Source organism: Delphinapterus leucas, chromosome 10 (genome assembly GCF_059928025.1).
Source record: "Delphinapterus leucas isolate spDelLeu-1000000601 "Yukka" chromosome 10, BTC_Dleu_Yukka2, whole genome shotgun sequence".
NCBI lineage: Eukaryota > Metazoa > Chordata > Mammalia > Artiodactyla > Monodontidae > Delphinapterus > Delphinapterus leucas.
In genome coordinates, this window is record NC_143138.1 from 1,293,026 (window position 1) to 1,312,612 (window position 19,587).

Here is a 19,587-nt window from a genome sequence, read left to right on the forward strand (position 1 = left end):
AACAAGAGCCCAGAGCATTGCCTTCTCCTGCAAATCATCACTAAGCGTAGATGACGTCATACTTTCTGAGAGGCAATTACATCCATATCACATGAGGAGTCTTGTCACTACAATTAAAGAGCCAGTTTTCATTGTGGGAGGAAGCAGACAGGAAGCGGGCACCAGCAGGGACAGGAGGGAGGGCGGAGGGGCAGAGAAAGGACAGGGCCAGGCAGTGAGGAGGGGACGGCAGCCGAGGGACCCTTGCCAGGCACTTGAGACAAGAGTGAATGAGTCCCACCATTTACACGGTTATGTTCAGGAACTGACCCGTGACTTTCTTGGGTACGAGTGGTTGCTTGGTGGCCTGCAGGGTATGCTGACACAGCATCGGGGAGGGGGGTGACCTGGAGGGGGGGCCAGGCTGCTGCTCATTGCAGCTAACTGCTGCCCCTGAAAAGGTGAGTGGCGTCTACACACCAGGCGCTGTGTCCTCTGAGGGGGCAGCCCACCACCCTACACTCGCTTCTTCCTCTCTCCACACAGACACACACACACACCTTTGCCAAGAACCACTTTTCTAATTTAAAGTCAGATGCTCAATTCTACCTTTTTAAAACACACTGAAAATCTGATCTCACAATGTACCCACCTCCATGTTTCTAACTTATCTGTGGATGAAAACTTGAGGAATATCCATCCTAGAAGCTTCATTTGTTAACACAACGAAGTAAAGAGGGCCTGCAGTTTATAGGGTGTGGGGCATGGCCGCTCCTGTGGTGTCATCCCCAACCCGTGAAGACCTGGCCATGGAAATATGGCAACTACGACTTCCTGCACATCTGCTGGGTGGGGTCTGACTGGAGAACGGGATCAGGTACCGTTGACTCTTAGAGATGCAGACCCAAGAGGAAATCAAACTCCTCTCCTGAGTGTGAAGAAGAGATGTCCCAACAAGCAAGCTTCCCCTTAAATAGAATCTCAGGAAGTTTAAATGCATCCTTTCCTTCCAGATCTGTGTGAATTAATACCAGATGCAAAATGCCAGCAGCAGCCTGCACAAGGAGGAGAGGGGGCCTGAGACACAGCAGTCACCTCCCCAGCGCTGTCACCAGGCTCCCGTCCCCGCCAGAGGCTCCCTGCTCCCCCCAGGTCTCTGTCACCTGCTGAGACCAAAGCTGTCCTGAAGGTCAACTCACTTGGGGGCCAAGGAACAGGGAGGGTGGGCGGTTCCCAGCTCATTTCCCCAAACACACCCTGTGCATCTGGGCCGCATGCATCCAGCCAGTGGGAGGGGTTCAGGGAGAACCGACAGCCAGCTCAGTGGCTCTGAACTGCCAGATACTCCTCCTGCCCTGGGACCACAAGTGGCAGAAAGAGAAAAGGACAGAACGTAACTTTCTGTCTCTCTGGGAAACGGAAAGTCACCCGGATCCCACTGTTGCCCTCACTTCAGCCTAAGTCAGGGGCATGGCTCGGGCATCAGGCCCGGGCCGGGGACCAGGCGGCCTTCACCTCCGTGGTCACCTCGGCTTTGAGCAATCATGTCCCCTCAGCTCCCTCGTCTGTAAGAGGAGGACGGACTCACCCTGTCTGGAGGCTTGTGCACATTATAGAAGACGATGGATATGAAGTTTCTGTAATACGTGCCTAACATTTGGCAATTATTCTTATTTTTATTTCTGAAAGTAGCTTTTTATTACTAATTTGGGCTCCCTGACCAAAAAGAAAACAATTAAAGGAATATATTAAAATTCAGATGAATCTCAAAACTTCTCCCCTAATAATGTGAAAGTCCCCGGATTGCCTCTAGGCCAGGTTTCTCTTCAGGAGCATCTGTCCTGTCAGCTGTGGGCAGTAGAACCTCATGACATGTTTAAATGGCTTTTTGCAGAGTCCTGGAAAGAGCTCAGACTCGGGTCTCTTGATTACCTGTGTATCCCAAGAGCAAAGGACCATCCCGTAGGTGGAAAAGCTTAAGGACTCTTGTGGCCTAGCCCTTAACAATAACTTATCTCTCAATCTTTTCTGGCTAATTCTATCAAGGTGCAACCACAGTGGGACCTCTTTAGCCAAACGGCTACTGTTCATTTTATTTAAGCTCAGGGCACCATTTCCCAACTCCGCACTGCTAGACGTTAATGCCCACTTTTCACTAGAAGGGGGGCAAGGTAAGATGTGTTTGGAAAACCCTCTACTACTCCCAGCAGGCCTAGTGCAGGCTCACATATGCTAAGTTCTGAGAAGGTGGTCTTATAGTAAAGAAATCTGCTGACCTTTATGCAGTATAGCATTGTCTTGTCAGGAGGGTTTGGCTTTGGGCAGGGTCATTTGTAGCAGCTAGAACCATGGCCATGGGAGATAGACAGTCCACAGAGGTGCTGAAGGAACAACGTTCCAGGCACTGCTGGTGCACTGCTTGCTGCTGCACTGCTGCTGCACTGCTGCTGCACTGCTGGCACAATGCTGGTGCACTGCTGGCTGCCTGAGCTCACCCGACGTGGCACACAGCGCCGCGTGCTCTCATGAATACGAGCTGATGCTCCGAGTTCATGACGAGTTCACGACGGGAGTCAGGCGTGAGAACAGGTTGCGGTCAGGGCACAGAAATATTTAAGAAGATGAAGATATTTTAAAAGTTTGGACTGTCAACTGACCTTATCTCATAAGAAATGCATATTTTTGAAAACCTGTGTTTGTGTAAATTGTGTATTTATAGCCCCGAGCCATTAGCGCTACAGCAATTTTTAAAGAGTCATTTTTTTCTCAAAACACAACAGTAACTGCAGATGTTAATTACAGCACCTGGGTGGTGGGTATACGGCTGCTCACTGTAAAATTAATGCAACAATTCTGCATCTTTGATAATGTTTCTAATAAAATAATATAAAAGATGTAACTGCACATGACTTGTTTATTCTAAAGTGCCATGTAATTTCATATAGTTTTTATATTCTTCATTTCAAGTTGAAATACCTCTTATCCACTCAAATAATTTTTAAATCATTTTGATCTAGGAAACAAGACTAAGAACAGAAGTTAGTGAATCTGAATCAGCAACAGGAAATGGCTTTGTATAAGTTGTTGGAAAAATGTTTACAAGGAAGAGATAGATTCTCATCAGGGATGTATAGCACATTAATGCTGATTTCTAACAGGATGGCTATTATGTCCTTTTCACAGATGGATAAATTGATGTATAAAACCTTGCTAAGGGCTTCCCTGGTGGCGCAGTGGTTGAGAGTCTGCCTGCCGATGCAGGGGACACGGGTTCGGGCCCCGGTCTGGGAAGATCCCACATGCCGTGGAGCGGCTGGGCCCGTGAGCCATGGCCGCTGAGCCTGCGCGTCCGGAGCCTGTGCTCCACAACGGGAGAGGCCACAACAGTGAGAGGCCCGCGTACCGCAAAAAAATAAAGAAACCTTGTTAAGACTTAGGCTCACTGACCCAGCTGGGTTCACCTACACCCAGTCTGGCAAATGCTCTCTACTCTTCATCATTAAAATTCATCCATAAATAAGAACGTATTAGTCACTTAATCTAAAGATATACGAATACAACATGTTTACATATAAATGAGAGGGATTATATAATTAAAGCGTATGTAAATGAGATGCTATTATGACTTGTTTGATCTGTGCTGGCCAAGGCTTCTTTACTCTAAAGCTGATTATAGCGCCAGGATGCAGATGTGTTTTAAACAAACAATGCTTCTCATTTTTCATTCTTAGCCTTGTTGATTTTAATTTTGGCCACACCTACCTTTACTCATAAGTCTGTGAAGTAACCTCATTTTAATATATTTAGAAATGCAAAGGATGGTAATATTTCTTAAAATGGAGATAGCGAACTATGGATTCTTATTTAATGATGACACTTTTTTAGAAATCATGAAATGTTGACTTCTTTCAGAACCCGTAAGTGAGCAAATGCTTTTTAGAGCATCAACATGTGTTACTGTCGGAGCCAAGGGAATCCTTAATACGCAAAACCCACCTGTATTATGGAACAAATCAGGTGTTGAACGCCAGCGAGAATGACTTAACTTTGTATGTGTGTTTGTGAAATCTGAAAATGTGACACTTGCTGAAAAGCCAGAACCTCTTAACCCTCACGTCTTACTCTCCCGGAGATCTTGGCTCGTGCGGCTGCTGTACTGACACATCTCGGCAAGGAATCTTCAAAATGACATCATTTGAGAAGACCTTTTTGAAGTCTTTGAGCCACAGTGTTTCTGAAATACTTTCCTGTTAAACAAATACAAATGTGGGCCCTTTGTGCCAGGGTTGCGCGACACCCAGGAGCAGTGCCACCCTCGGCATTTGGGGATGAGATGACAGCACGGTCCTTCCTGCAGACCCACTGAGCTCACGAAAAGTGTTCTTGTTACTTATGTGTTTATGTAACAGTCTCATGCCTTTTTGTTGAATTTTTCTGGCCTGTTTTCAAAATGTCATGTATCTTTTTCCCTGATTGAAAAAGTTTATACATACTCATTTCAATATATGGAAAATACCGAAGTATACAGAAGAAAATAAACATAACCAAAAATAAGTATTACTAACATTTTGATATACTGTTTCTCACACTATCAAAATCTATTTCTGAGTTCCAATAACAAACTTCTTTTGTACCCCAGTGCAAAAATATAAAATAAAATAGAATGAAATTTCATCTATTTGGTTCCCGAAACTGAAGAACAAGACTTTGGATGACGAAGGATACGCACAGAGCCTTCTGTGCGGCTCTAAGTAAATGCAGAAGCTCAAAGGTTACACGCCAAAATGCTATTCTTGAGAAAATAATGCACTTATTTTTACAAAACTTGCCTCATATTTTTAAGAAGGCAAGACCATATAGGCCAGACAAAAGGAAGTTTCAGCTTCTCTTGTTAACACCTCCTTTCTCCCACTTTCTTATTACTTCTGAAAGTATGGTCTTACATATTTTTAACGAATGTTCTTAAAATATATCCAAGGGCGACTATCATAAAATGCTTCATTGTATTTACAGTTTAGAAGAACACATTTAAATGATCTAAATGTTACGTTGTTCAAAATTTTAAATCAGATATTTTTTTTGTCTGCAATATAAATCAGAATTAGGCGTTTAAGTATGCAACACTTTTAATTGTTACACACAAAAATAATAACGCTCTGAAGCTGACCTCTGGGTTAGCAAGTGAACTGCTTGTTTGCTTAGGAAACCAGATCCGGTTTCCCAGAGAGGCATCACTGAGGACAGAAATAGTCTCCCGAGTACAGGAAATCTGTAAGCACCTAAACAAGGACCAGCAGACTCCGGGACAAACACAATGTCACCAACAAGCTCCTTCACGTCTGGCCACAGAATCACCACGGATATCTAAAAGCATACTAATGCCGGCAAGGTAAGAGGTAATAATTTTTTTAAAGAAAAATCATACCGCTTATATATGTAACACATGTAACCCAAACCAAAACTGAATCGCACATAAATCCCAAGACTGAAAGTTTGAATTTCCCTTTAACTACACCCGTTGTTCTGCAATAGCGTTATTACTAGCATCTCTCTCTTTGCTCTTTGTTTAATGGACACAATCACGGGTGTGAGTCACAGGCTACCAAGCACACGGGGTAATAACCAGAGCCTGAACCAATCGCTCTGTAAGAACAGCACTCTGGGGGTGATTAGTAGAATAATGTAAATCTGAAGGTCTTAGATTATACAAAGTGAAATCAGGCAGTATTTCTTGCAGATGTGAGGACTAGTACTGTTACAACAAGATGCTCTCACAGTTAGTTACGCGTGTCTTGGGCAGGGATGAGCGAGTGGCACAAGGAAGCCACTTTAGAAAGGAAGGAACACCATTTACTTTTTATCCACCATCCAGACCACTGACCGGCACCTTCATTTTGAATGATTAAAAGAAGGGTCGTGAGAGGTTCCCCCTTCCAGAGGGGTGCGGGACGGCCTGCACACACCGCTGACCATCCAGCCTGGAGGGGGCACAGTGAGAGCTTCAACACATCTGCATTAGCACCAGGGTACCTGCCGCCACCTCCAGGAGAGCTCTCCCCGAGGCCTGGCGTCCCGATGCCAGCGGATACAGGCACTTCAAGACCAAAACGTGAGGGTCCCTACCTCCACGTAGTCCTTGGCGTGGCCCCAGTCTCGTTTGGCGTCCAGATTCCCCAAGCTGAAGCATTCCAGTTGTCCAAGGTAAATCTTAGCTACTGACCGGCTAATTTTTCGAGTAACAAAATTAGCTCCTAAAAGAGACAAAAGACGCATTATCAGTCAAGTGCATTTGACATTTAACAGCCGGTGAACCAAACACAATCTCAGCCTCTGGGCATTTCTTTCATTCTTTTCCCCCCTCTAAAATAATAACAAAAAAGAAAATGAAAAAGACCATTAACTGTCATTCAGACAAGCTAAGGAGCTCTCACTCTGAGTGTCACATCAGCTCCACTGCCATAACAAACATTTGTCTTTGGGGGACGTCTTGGCATTCCTCATTTGCTGCTGTAACATGCGATCCAGGCACCCAGCCAGAGAAAAGCTCTCGGAATGCCAGTTTTTAAACAGAAAATTCAACAGGGTTGGACGAAGGGAAATGCCAGAATCAGACCACCCTGATTTTTTCAAGAACATAAACATCATATATTCCTATTAATAAAACTATTTTGGGGTTCACGGGGAGAGAGAGAGGAGAGCAACTTAGCTCCCAGGGTGTAACTAAAGAAAACGAAGAAGAAATGCATAAGTGGTGATCACCCTTATTTAGAAACCTGCACAGCCATCCAGTGCTAAGTCGTAAGTTTCTAGACCATCTGTACTTACTACAGTGCCACCTTCTAATTTCATCCAAGTGTCATCTGCAGGATAGGATTCCTGAATTCTGTATAAATATTTTGATATGATTGGATGAAAGGTGTCATAAACTAAAGGAGTGAAATTGTTTTAAAGTTCTCTGGTCTTTAATGAAAGCTCCTGTCCACTTTTAAAAGATCACAAAGAAGGACAAAATTAAAAGGCACTTCTGTGATAAGTTTATCTATACCCCTGTATCTAGGTAAGGTTATCACAAAGCACCAGGTAATGTCAAACTCTCAAGGTAATTAACAGGCACATGAGCTAGTCAATAATGGCTTCAAACAGTTTAGACACATTACCATCATAATTTATCACATAGCAATAACTTTAGCTTTGTTCTTTTGCATAAGAAACAGCGAGGTGAATGTTATGAGAAAGCTTGGGCTTCTAGAGAAACTGGCACAGAGATAAGGTGAATTTTCTAAATAAGTTTTCTCAGTTTTGGCAAGAAGATAGCCCCGTACAAGTTCAAACACGTACTAGACTCACTTACTACACAAACTCAGTAGACACATTTCAATGCCTTATCATTAAAAATGACGATAAGACTTCCATGGAAATCCAAATTTTCAGTTTCTCTTAGCAGTTGATAGAGTACTTGAGGAAGTCCAGTTTCAAATTTGCAGGGCAGCTTATAAAACACAAGCGCTCCTCGAAAAAAGAGCCTTTGAAAATGAAGTATTTATCAGGCACAAGCCTTCTCAATCTATTACCAACTAGCAACTTTTTATTTTCTATTAATTTAAATTTATAATGAAATTTAGACTTGATGCCCATCTTTGTATTTTAATGTCAGGGCTATACCATCGTGCCAAAATTTACTCGATACACTTGTGATGCCAAATCATCAGATGAAGCTCCCAACACCAACCAGCTCCGAGTACTCTATCTGCCAGTAAAGTGACGCTTACGGGTGCGGTGGAAGCACTGACGTTGTTCCAACACTCCCCTCCGGCCTGCTGTTTACTCCCCCAACCAGCACTAAGTGAGCAGCAAGCAGCAAGCCCGGAGCAGAGGCAGCAGCGGGTGAAGAGGAGGCCCCCCTGCTAAAGGAGCCCAGAGAGGGGGAGATGGACAGGGCCGTCCCTGCTGCCAGAAGTGACATGGCAGGTCTGCAGGGACGAAAAGAGTCAGGGCCCTGTACACGATGCCGCAGTGACCACAACCCCACCCCTCGGATGAGCAACCCACGAGCTAAGAATTATTACCCGCATTTCGTAGATGATGAAGCTGAGATTCAGAGAAGCTGTGCAAACTGGCCCTTCTAACCCAGTTGTCCAATTCGGTCTGTGTGGCTGCAAAGCCCAGGCTCTCACCTCCCAGCACTTGGAATGGCATGCTAGGGGGTATGGAGCCTTCCTTCTCTGGATCCAAAATGATCTTGGATACCTAGTCAGTTACTTGAAATTTCTAGTTCTTAGAAGTTAATTTTAATGTTTTTATTTATAGCAGCTTGATTGAGATATAATTCACATACCATACAATTCATCCATTTAAAGTGTACAATTCCATGGCTTTTAGTACATCCACAGACTGTGCAGCCAGCCCAACAATCAATTTTAGAACATTCTCATCACCCCCAAAAGAAACATGTACCCTTTAGCGATCATCCCGCCCCACCTTCCCCAGCCCCCTGGCCCTGGGCAAGCAGTCATTTATTTTTTCGTCACTGAAGATTTGCCTATTCTGAACACTTCACATACATGGAATTGTATATGTGGTCTTTTGTGACTGGCTTCTTTCACTTAGCCTAACATTTTCCAGGTTCATCTGTGCTAGGTGAATCAATCCCTCCTTCCTTCTTCATGGTTGAATACTATCCCATTATGTGGATATAGCACATTTCATTTATCCATTCATCAGTAAATGGACATTTGGGTTGTTTCCATTTCTGGCTATTGTGAATACTGCTGCAGTGAACACGGATGCACAAGTTTCTGTGTGGGGGTTATGTTTTAATTTCTCTTGGGTAGACACCTACAGATGCAATCACTGGGTCACAGGGCAGCTCTACAATTAACCTATTAAGGAACTGCCAGACTGCTCTTCATGGCAGATGCAGCAGGTTAGAGCCCCGCCAGCCGTGGACTGGCTCTCATTTGCCCACACCCTTCCCAACAGTCGTTATACTTCCATCTTTTTGATGACAGTCACCCTTACGGGTACTAAGTGGTATCCCATTGTGGTTTTGATTTGCATTTCTCTGATGACTCATGACTTTAACCCTCTACATTCTCACGTACTTATGGGTCACTGGTATATCTTCTTTGGAGAGATGTCTACTTGGATTCTTTGTCCAATTTTTAAAGTGTGTTACTTGTCTTCTTAATACTGAATTGTAAGAGTTCTTCATACGTTCTGGATCCAAGTCCTTTACCAGATATATGATTTACAAACATTTTCTCTCATTGTATAGGTTATATTTTCATTTTCTTGATGGTGTCCTTTGACACACACAAGTTTTTTTTAGTTATTATGAAGTTCAAGTTGCCTATTTTTTTTTTTTTGGTTGTATGAGCTTTTGGTGTCATATCCAAAAGGGCTTTGCCTAGCCCAAGGAAGGTCTTGAAGAGTTTCTCCTGTATTTTTTAATGAATTGTATCGATTTTGTTCTTACCTGTAGGTATTTGACCCAATTTTAGTTAATTTGTGTGCGTGGTTAAGATGAAAGGGCCCAACTTCATTCACTTGCATGTGGATATAGGGCTGTCCCGGCACTATGTGTTTGCTGAAAAGGTTATTCTTTCTCCTATTTGAGTTGCCTTATACCTTTCATCGAGAAGCAATTAACCACGGACACATGGGCTTATTTTTGACTTTCAGTCCTATTGCAATGACTGAAACACCTATGTTTAGGACAGTACCACACCTTCTTGATTACTATAGGTCTCTGGTAAGGGTTCGAATCAAGAAGTGTGAGTCTTCCAACTGTATGCTTCCTTCAGACTGTTTTAGCTATCCTCAGTCTCTTGAATTTCCATACGAATTTTAGCATCAGCTTGTTAATTTCTGCAAAAAAGCAACCCGGGATTTTGTAGGGATGATGCTGGGTCTGTAGTTCAGTGCGGGAGCGCTGCCCGGCTCAGCAACACTTCGTCTTCCAGCTCATCAGCACACGGGGTCTTTCCAGTGACCTGCGTCTTCTCAAACTGCTTTCAGCAAAAATGCTCAGTAGTCTCTAGGGAATACGTTTTGCAGTGCTTTTGTTAAATTTGTTCCTTAAGTACTTTATCCCCTCCGAATGTTGTTATAACTGTAACCTTCCTTAATCTCACCTTCGGATTCATTTCCAACGTCATTACTGCCGCCATATGCTTCATTCATCCCTGGGAGAGGCTTTAAGTGATCGTGTTCTCAATTTGTCCTCTTCATTTTCACTCCTCGTCACACAAGACTGCTGTTTTCGTAGAGAACGATAAGCAAATGATGACACAGGAGGGCTGAGGCCTTAGCAGCCACTGTGCAGCCAGCAGCCTGACCCGAGCCGTCTCCCTCACTTTCCCGCCTGTGCTGCCGCCACCAACCCCCCCGCAGTGCGGGAGGCGTCCCTCCGCAGACTAGATCACCTGAGTGGTTTTGCTGTTACAGCACACTCCAATTATGGAACTCCCAAAGTGATGTACACAGATACTTGATCTCTAAGAGCCTTGCACTACAAGACCGTGGCTACGAAGAAGGCCGAGAAATGGAAAGTCAGCCTAGTGAACCGACTGACGGCTGCTGGTCACTGGCTCTGCTACACAAACCATGTAACAGTCTCTGCACACCACAGGACAGGAACACCTGCCAGGCCAAGTCACAGGGACACCCAAGCAGAGGTCAGGGCGCTGCGGACCACGAATCACTACAGACACAGACGGAATTAATATCATCACGTCCTTGTTTGTAAAACAAGGATAATAACAGTACTTACCATGTAGGTTTGATGTTTAACTGAGAAAATCTAGGTAATGTGATTAGCAAGTTCCCAATAAATGTTACCTATTATTACAATTATTACATTACAAAGTGAATGGTACCTGTAATTAAGCCTCAATGAAAAGTTCAGATTTCTTAGTTCTTTTATGACTAAGTCTCTTAATTCTGATTTTGAACGTGTGAGATTGAAAACAGATCTAAATAAACAGCCAGAGGCAGGCGTGTGGACTTACTTACACACCCAAAGCACTAATAAACATTTCTAACCTCATAGTAGGTTACTTTTTCAAGGTAAACTCATTAACCAAGGAAAATAGAATATCCATAAAAATGTATACTAATAAGAAAGAGACCTGGGCTTCCCTGGTGGCACAGTGGTTAAGAATCTGCCTGCCAATGCAGGGGACACGGGTTCGAGCCCTGGTCCAGGAAGATCCCACATGCCACGGAGCAACTAAGCCCATGCGCCACAACTACTGAGCCTGCGCTCTAGAGCCCGCGAGCCACAACTACTGAATCCTGTGCACCTAGAGCCCGTGCTCTGCAGCAAGAGAAGCTACCGCAATGAGAAGCCCGCACACCGCAACGAAGAGTAGCCCCCGCTCGCCGCAACTAGAGGAAGCCCACGCACAGCAATGAAGACCCAACGCAGCCAAAAATAAATAAAATAAATATATATAAAAAAAGAAAGAGACCAATTAAAACTGGTTTTAGCCCAAATATTGGCTCTAAGATTGAGATCATGAGTTTTGCTAGCGTTGACAGAATGAAAAATACAGAACTTCTGTTTTGGCAATACAGCAAACAAGAAAAACTGCCACATTAAAAAACACCAAACTACGCTGGATAAAATACTATTATTATTTACTTAAATTCAAAGCTGAGTCTCCAAGACTGCCCAAGTCATGGTGGGCCCAGAGCGGTCAGGGCTGGTAGCAGGGTGGGAACGCCATCTGAGGACCTGGAAACAGCTTCATCTTTCATTTCCAGTCTGAGGCAAAGGGTGAGTGCTTTCAGGCAGATTCTGGAAGTAGGGTTACACGCCCTGTGAGTTATTTTTAATTCTGCTACTTGTATCAGTGCTATGACCTTAAATGTCTTAACGTCTCAGTTGTCTTATCTATAAAATGGGATAATAATCGATACTAAGGGTCAAATGAGACACTAAATTAAAAGGCTGTAGAATACTGTATCTATCAGTCATAAACGCTTATTGTCTTGGATATTTTTACTGTGATAAATCTTTTAAAATAGCAAAGCTTTTTCCTCATGCATCCCTCTTTATGTGACATTCTCCGCGGTTAACCCAAGGCTGGGGAAAGGTGAGAAGAGCTACACCAGACAGTCAAAAGGACCCAGGTAATACTCATCCCTATCATTCAAAATAGGATTCTGGAACAAGACAGCAAGTGTGAAAGCAAGGCTTCATGGGAAAGTAATTTTCTAGATAACTTTAGTGTAGCAGACACTAGTGTGGTCATAGCCCAAAGTCCCTCCCATGGGTGATGCCCTCAGGCTCTGAGGGGCAGGGCCAGGCCCGCGTCCAGGCGGGAAGGACGGGGGGGGGGGGGGGGGGCGGGTCCAGGGCTCGTGGGGAAGGACAGCAGAGGCAGCAGAGTCTCCAGGTGAATGTAGCCTCTGGGCTGCGATACCAAGCAGAGCAGATTGAGGACATGGCCAAGGAGAAGTCTGTGCCATGCGTCCTGTGGAGTCTGGGGAGCCCTCCGAGGAGGCCACCTGGGCCTGACCAGCCTGGGGGGGCTGCACCAGAGACACTAACGAGATGAGTAGGGGTGAAGGCCCTCCGCCCTCACCGCTGAGCCCAGGCGAGGTGGACGTCAGACCACCCGGAGGGGACCACGAGTCGGACGAGGCAGTGGGTCTACAGTCCACTGAGCCAGACACGGGCAGAGCAAGGAGCCCAGGAAAGAGAAGGCCCTGGACCGATGGGCGGCAGACACAGGAAGGGCCCGGCGGAGGCCACGCCACCTGCTCGGCCACCAGGCGAGGAAGCAGCTGAGACCAGCAGGCCTGCGGGCAGAGAGCTGCACCCGGGCCTGAGGACGCCAGGGGCCCCCGTCAACACGAGGTCCAACCGGCCACATCCGCATCCCACACACCCGGACGCCACCTCCCAGAGCCCCAGGGGAGGACGGCAGGCCAGAAAACCTGGCTTCGGAGTCACACTAGGGTAAACAGAGAATTAGAGAAAGTGTAAATTTAACGGCGACCGCATTAACCTCCTCTGGCTGCCATAACACATTACAAAAACCAGGTGGCTTCCGTTAATTTCTCACAGTCTGCGGGCCGTAAGCCTGAGATTCCGCGGGGCCACGTTCCCTCTGGGCCATCCAGGGAGGAAGCCTTTCTCTGCCTTCTGTGTCGGGGCTCCTGGTCCCCCTGGGCCGTGGCTGCATCCCTGCGTCTGCACACCACCTCCTCTTCCAGGGTCTGTGTCGTCGCCTCTTCTGTTTCTTACAAGGACACCTGTCATGTAACCGAGCGGGACCCCACGGGGCCCTCGTGGGACACACGCCCCCCGCACATGCTCGGCTGCAGCTCCTCTGAAGCACCCAGATCACAGTATCGCAGGCGTATTTCCTGAGGTTTCCAGATGCTAAAGCCACCACCAAGTGGAAGAAATTAACTACTTGCTGATCCTGAGCACAGAGCCCAGACCAGGCAGCTCCTAAGGGTTGATCACCATCAACCAATGGGAGAATCGTGCACAAGCTGATCACACATGCTGGACGCCCCTCCCTCACCTGTCCTTTAAGCTTGCTGGAGTCCTCAGGGAGTTCGGAGTTTTCTGGGCACAAGCCACTTGCTCTCCTCGCTTGGCCCTGCAATAAACCTTTCCCTGCTCCAGACTCCGACGTTTCGGTATGTTTGGCCTCACTGTGTGTCGGGCACAGGAACTTCGTTTGGTGACAGTCACTGGATTTAGGATCCACCCGTGCAATCCAGGATGATCTTTGTCTCCAGATCCCTCACTTGATCACATCTCCAAAGACCTTTTTCTAAATAAGGTCACATTCCCAAGTTCTGTGAATTAGGATGTGGGCATATCTTTTTGGGGCCACCACTCCACCTGTTGTAAGAATCAAGGATTAGAACATCTGAAAAAATATGATGAAACGTGAATCAGGCATTGTTAGATTATTTTTTTTAATATAAGTTTATTTTTATTTATTTATTTTTGGCTGCGTTGGGTCTTTACTGCTGTGCGCGGGCTTTCTCTAGTTGCGGCGAGCGGGGGCTACTCTTCGTTGCGGTGCACGGGCTTCTTCTCATTGCGGTGGCTTCTCTTGTTGCGGAACACGGGCTCTAGGCACGCGGGCTTCGGTAGTTGTGGCGCGTGGGCTCAATAGTGTGGCTCGCAGACTTTAGAGCGCAGGCTCAGTAGTTGTGGTGCACGGGCTTAGGTGCTCCACGGCACGTGGGATCTTCCTGGACCAGGGCTCGAACCCATGTCCCCTGCATTGGCAGGCGGATTCTTAACCACTGTGCCACCAGGGAAGTCCCAGATTATTTTAATGTCATCTTAAGGGTAATTATATATCTTTCATGAGCAAAACTGTCAAACAGAGTCTCTAGCTGTAATAGATTAAAGGTGATAAAATAAGCTTCCTCTCAGTTTTAACTCTGCTCGTTCACTTCGGTTACTTTGAATAGCTCCCCGATCTTTTTTTTTCAGAGAATACACATTTATTTATAATTTTGGATTGGAAATGCTGTGCATATTCCCATATTTACCAATTTCCTTTCTCATCCTACCTTTTTGAATCTTTCTTCTGACATAATTTCCTTTCTTCTTAAAACTCATTCTTTAGAAGTTCCTTTAAAGCAGGGAAATTGGCTTGATTTTGAAAGATAGTTTTTATAATTAGACAATGCCAGGTTGAAAATGATTTTCTCTTAGCATTTGAAGGTACTAATACACTACCTTCTGGGTTCCATTTTTTTGCTCCGGATAAGAGTGTGGCCAGTAACTGTCATTCACCTCTTTTCCTCTCGTGAGATTAAAGACGCTTCTTTGTCTTCTGCATCCCGGAGTCTCAGGTCCATGTACCTAGATGTGGTTTTCTGCTTGGTGTACACGTGTTCCTGTATCTGTGCAGTACACGTACCTCTTCACATACCGCCTCTTCTCTGCTCTAGTTTCTTCTTTCTATTTCCTCCTGGGAAAGAATGTTAGACCTTCCCACTTTACCTGCCAGTCTGTTCATTTCTTTTTTTTATCATTTCCCTCTCTTCGTCTTCTCTGCAATACACTGGGTAACTTTCTTAGATCCATCTAATTTTCTTTTAGCAGCCTAATATTTAAGTCATGCATAGAATCCTTTATTTCAATAACTTTTCATATGTAAAGTTCTCTCTGCTTCTCTTTGCCTATTTTTTATATTCTGTTGTTGCTTATTTCTTTTTTATGATTTTTCATTTTAGTTAAACATATCCTGGTAATTTCATCTTCTAATTTGATAATTCTAATACTTAAAGTTTTTAGGGGACCGATTTCTTGTTTTATCCACTGACTTTGAGTGATGGTGATACTGCGAGTTCGAGGTTAGTAATCTCTGTCTGCTGGAAACCAGGGGACACGTCTGAGAAAGACAGTCTCCTTCCTAGAGGGTCTGGCTTGTTTCTGGTGGGGACACAGAGACACTGCCACTTACTACAATCCCAAGGTAACACGTTTTGCTCTCCACTTCCACACCAAGGCCCCAAGCTGAACCTTCCAACTAGAGAGTCTGGGCGGCCAAGAGGCCTATTCAAGTCACCGCTTCCCACTAAGCCAAAAGAACTGTGCAGCGCTTTGGTGTCCCTAGTGGTCCCCGCCTACCAGTGGGCAGGGCTGCCAGGAAGACAAAGACAGACCTAAAGAAATAAAGAAACTTGTTTCCTCTGCACATCTGGATATAATGTGAACAACTGTGCCACCCTGGACATATTTATTTTTATTTTCATGTTAGACATTCAGAAAAATTTGATTTTTACGTTTTCTTTTCTACGGAGTACGTCTGTACAATGAATGCATGTATATAAAAATATACGTAACAACCTGAAATTTGTCTCGCTGTTTTGCTCACACTATTTCTCTGACTCAAATACAACTATTTGTAATGATTTTTTTCACACACCAGGCAAACTTATACTTTTGAAATTCTGACCCACAAGATCACCCTGTTTTTGTGGACCCTCCCCCCTGGGCCTCACCTCCCCTGAGGCCCGATGACTAGGACCCACTGCGAAGCCAGGCAGCGGGACACACAGGCTCAGAGGAGCCAGAGCCAGGTCCTAATACCCTGGCTTTGTTCCCAAGTCTAATCCTCTTCGTGTGCATGTGTTATACACACATGTTCCTTTTCTGTTAAACTTTCTACTCTAATATCACAAAACACCCACATAATTTCCCTAAGTCACATACCTTCTAAAACAAAAATTGAAGGAAAAGGAGAACTGACAAATTTTACAAAACATGTACCTTAAATGACCAGCATTAAACTTTAAGATGTGAATAGTAGCACACTTACTAAAATTAAAGAATTAAATCATCTGTTAAAACACAGTGTTACCACTTTAACAGACTTTTTTTTTTTTTTAATACAAAATTCAACACTGGACAGTGGCACCAAGGGCAGAAACGCCGAGGGAGACCCAGTGAGCCCCCCGGGGAAAACTCTTCTGCTCGTCCCATTAGACAAAGTGACTTCTTTTCAGACGTGTGTTTCACGCTGGCCCTGCAGTCACACTGTCCAACTCCTAAGAGGCAAAGAAGCGCTGAGTGTGGGGTGACTTTAGTCGGGACGTGTGCCCATGCGTGCACACGGCTGTGTGTGAGCACACACGCAAACGTGTGTAACACTATCCCTTCAGCACCAGACAGCATGTGAAGTGACCGCAGTTCCTCTAATAAAACTTCTATTCCACTGCCCAGCACTTCATCCAAAAGCTTTCGATTTAAAGATTTTTTGGAATTAGATAAAGTACAAAGATAGTTTGGACAATCTTCACTGGCAAACAGAAATCGTTCCAATGTACCCTGAACCCCGCACGACCTCCGCCTGGGGCCCCGGGTCCCACCCCGCAGCGATCTCGGCCGCCCCGCTGGGCAGTGCCTGGGCCAGGGCTTGGTGCAGACGGGGTGGGGAAAAAAGAGACACGGGGAAGGTCACGGCTGACGGCGCAGACCGTGGAGATCAGAGGACCTGCACCTCGCCTGCTGCTATGCCCTGCCAAAAGCAACAGCATTTAACTGCAGGTACTCAGGCCCCACCAGGAGCGCCTGCAGAGAACCCGGGCTGACAAGAGGCCCATTCATGACGCGAGCTACCACTTCCCGGCAACTAGTCATAAATACGGGTTTAAAGAGAGAGGTTCAAGCTCCTTTGCTGTTTGCATCAAATGCTCATTGCCTTTCCCGGGGGAGCTGGATCATTCCAGGTCCTACATCCTCACTCCAGGGCTGGTCCTGGCTCAGCACTCGGCACTGGGCTGCAGGATGCCCTCCTGTCCTGGGTGCAGCTTCGACGGCCCGGGGCCAGGAGCTCCCCCGACCCACTGCGACACCCAAACGTGTCTGCAGGCTCCACAACTTCCCCAGGTGAACACAAAGTGTACCCACTGAGAGCCTCCGCCTCACTCAAACCAACCCTGACAGAGACAAACTCCCACCAAACTACAACAGGTTTCTGTGTAGCACTGACCTTGCCACAGAAACACTGTGATCCTCTCTATTCACGTGATGTGCTGAGCAAACCATCAGGGAAGGAAGGAACAAAACACTGAGCTCCGGATGAGACTGGGCCAAGGGGACGCCAGGTCCGGCCTTGGGAGGGCCGAGGGGAGAGCACACATTTGGGACCCACTTATGACATTTCAAGTCCCAAGGCCAAGGCTGGATGAGACCCAGAGAGGGAGGTGGGCAAGAGGACAGACATGTCCAAGAACCAAACCTACTGACGGCATGTAAAGGGGCCGGGGAGGAGGAGGAAGTGGTGGTGACGGAAAAGGAGAGAGCGGCGGGGCTGAAGCAGCAGGAAGGCCGGGAGGCAGGGAGGCCGGGAAGCGCGGAGGCCGGGAGGCGGGGAGGCCGGGAGGAGGGGAGGCCGGGAGGCGGCGGGGCTGAAGCAGCAGGAAGGCCGGGAGGCCGGGAGGCCGGGAGGCCCAGAGACCAGCAGGGATGTGGCTGAGGGAGAGAAGGAGGCGAGCCAGAGAAGTGGCAGCAGCTCTGCAGCAGAAGGGACAACGGACGGCCCCCCCACGCCCCAAGTCCCCCCAAGGCCCCATGTCCCCTGCCCTCCAGGCCCAGGGGCTGGTCACTCAGACCCTGGATGCCCTCGCTGGCCCCAGCCCTGGACCTGCAGGTCCACATCGGGCCTCCGGTCACCCCAGGGGACACGCCCTGACCTCTGCTGACCTGACTTCTGGGTGTCACTGCCTGGCGACCAGCTCGCCACCCACTGGCAGCCCTTCCTCATTCACCCTCCAGCCGATGGCTCAGGTCCCATGATTCTGCTTCCCTGACTTTCCTAAATGACCACTCCCCACCCGACACAGTCGAGCCTCTGGCAGCCCATGCCTGGGGGCAACCTAACACGCTGGCACCCCCAGCGGGCACCCCCAAGGCTCCAGTGCCCTAGCCGCAGGGCCCCAGCGAGGTGACAGGGAGTGCCTTCCCCACACCCTCACAAGGTGGGGGGCAGTGAGACCGAGGCTGCTGTGTCCTCAGTTCTGGCTGCAGAGAGAAAGGGGTTTGAAAAGGTAAATTCAAGACAGAAAGACAGAGGGAGGCACCTGCAGGGTCAGAGTCTCAGCTTCAGCGGCCCTGGCCACACACACCCTGGCTGTTCCCACGCGTGGGTACCACGCACCGTCTGTTTTAGTTTTGCTGAAGGTTAGTGGGAGTTTTGCCATTTCTAAACCCAGATTCCCACAGATGCACAGGTCCCAGTTCAGGGACAGATTCCTCTGGGGGGGGGGGTGACTGCCGTGGCCGCCGGATGCTCTGTGCGCTCTGAGTCTCTCTTCCCTCTAATCTGCTCTGAAATTTACAGAGCAAAGAGACAGAGAGATGAGGGACATGGTGCAGGAGGGTCAGACTTTCTGTCCCCAGAGGACACATTCCACTCACACAGGGCAGAGCACGCCTGGGAATAACACAGACACATGTATATCATCCTTTGAAATCAACTCTTTTTTATAGAAATGATTTATTAACATTAAAAAATGACTTATCCCACATTGTCTGAGTCATGTTTGGGCCGCACCTCAGAACTGAGACACGGCGCTGCATCGGAAATGACAGCGCTTCTCCCTGACGATGCTCGGACGGACACCGCGTGGATTCAGTTCCTTCTTCAGCCTCCATCTCGACTCAGAACAGTCCTGATGCCTGAGAATCAGAGCAGGGCCACTTCACAGAAATTCCATGTTCAAAGTAACTTTAAAGAAACAGTATCGGCTTATAGCCATTCCAGTGGAAAGACTGCAAAGTAAGAAAATCTTCCAAAGGCCTTGCTTCAAATTCTTCATCTGATAGAAAACGGGGACGAGACAAAGGTCTACGAAAGGCGGCAGCTGTGGCTCCTTCCACAGTCAGCTCACTTGCTCTCCTGTTCCTCTCCTGTCACAGAAAAGGAAGCAAACGCGCTACCCGAAAACAGAGGAGCGCAATGGTACCTCTCCACTGCAGGCGAAGCTGCCAAGCGGAGGGTGACCAGCCCTGAGGTCAGGGAGCCCTGACCTCCCTCCACACCTGAGGACGTGGGTCCCTCCACTCCTAAAAGCAATTTCACGTTCATAACCATCAGTCTTAATTACTCAGCAGTA

At 47.0% G+C, this 19,587-nt stretch overlaps 1 protein-coding gene across 17 annotated transcripts in view; it reads right to left on the minus strand.

Moving 5' to 3' along the window:
* Nucleotides 1-19,587, minus strand: part of GMDS (GDP-mannose 4,6-dehydratase) — a 481,231-nt gene that overhangs the window by 247,478 nt on the left and 214,166 nt on the right. For all 17 annotated transcript variants that reach the window (XR_016394489.1, XR_016394490.1, XM_089918195.1 and 14 more), the window contains one exon: nucleotides 6,103-6,230. Coding sequence is in view for 15 of the 17 variants with exons in the window: in XM_089918195.1 (XP_089774321.1) it covers nucleotides 6,103-6,230 (128 nt within the window). In the remaining 2 variants the exon portion in view is untranslated. The remainder of the gene's footprint in view (nucleotides 1-6,102; nucleotides 6,231-19,587) is intronic.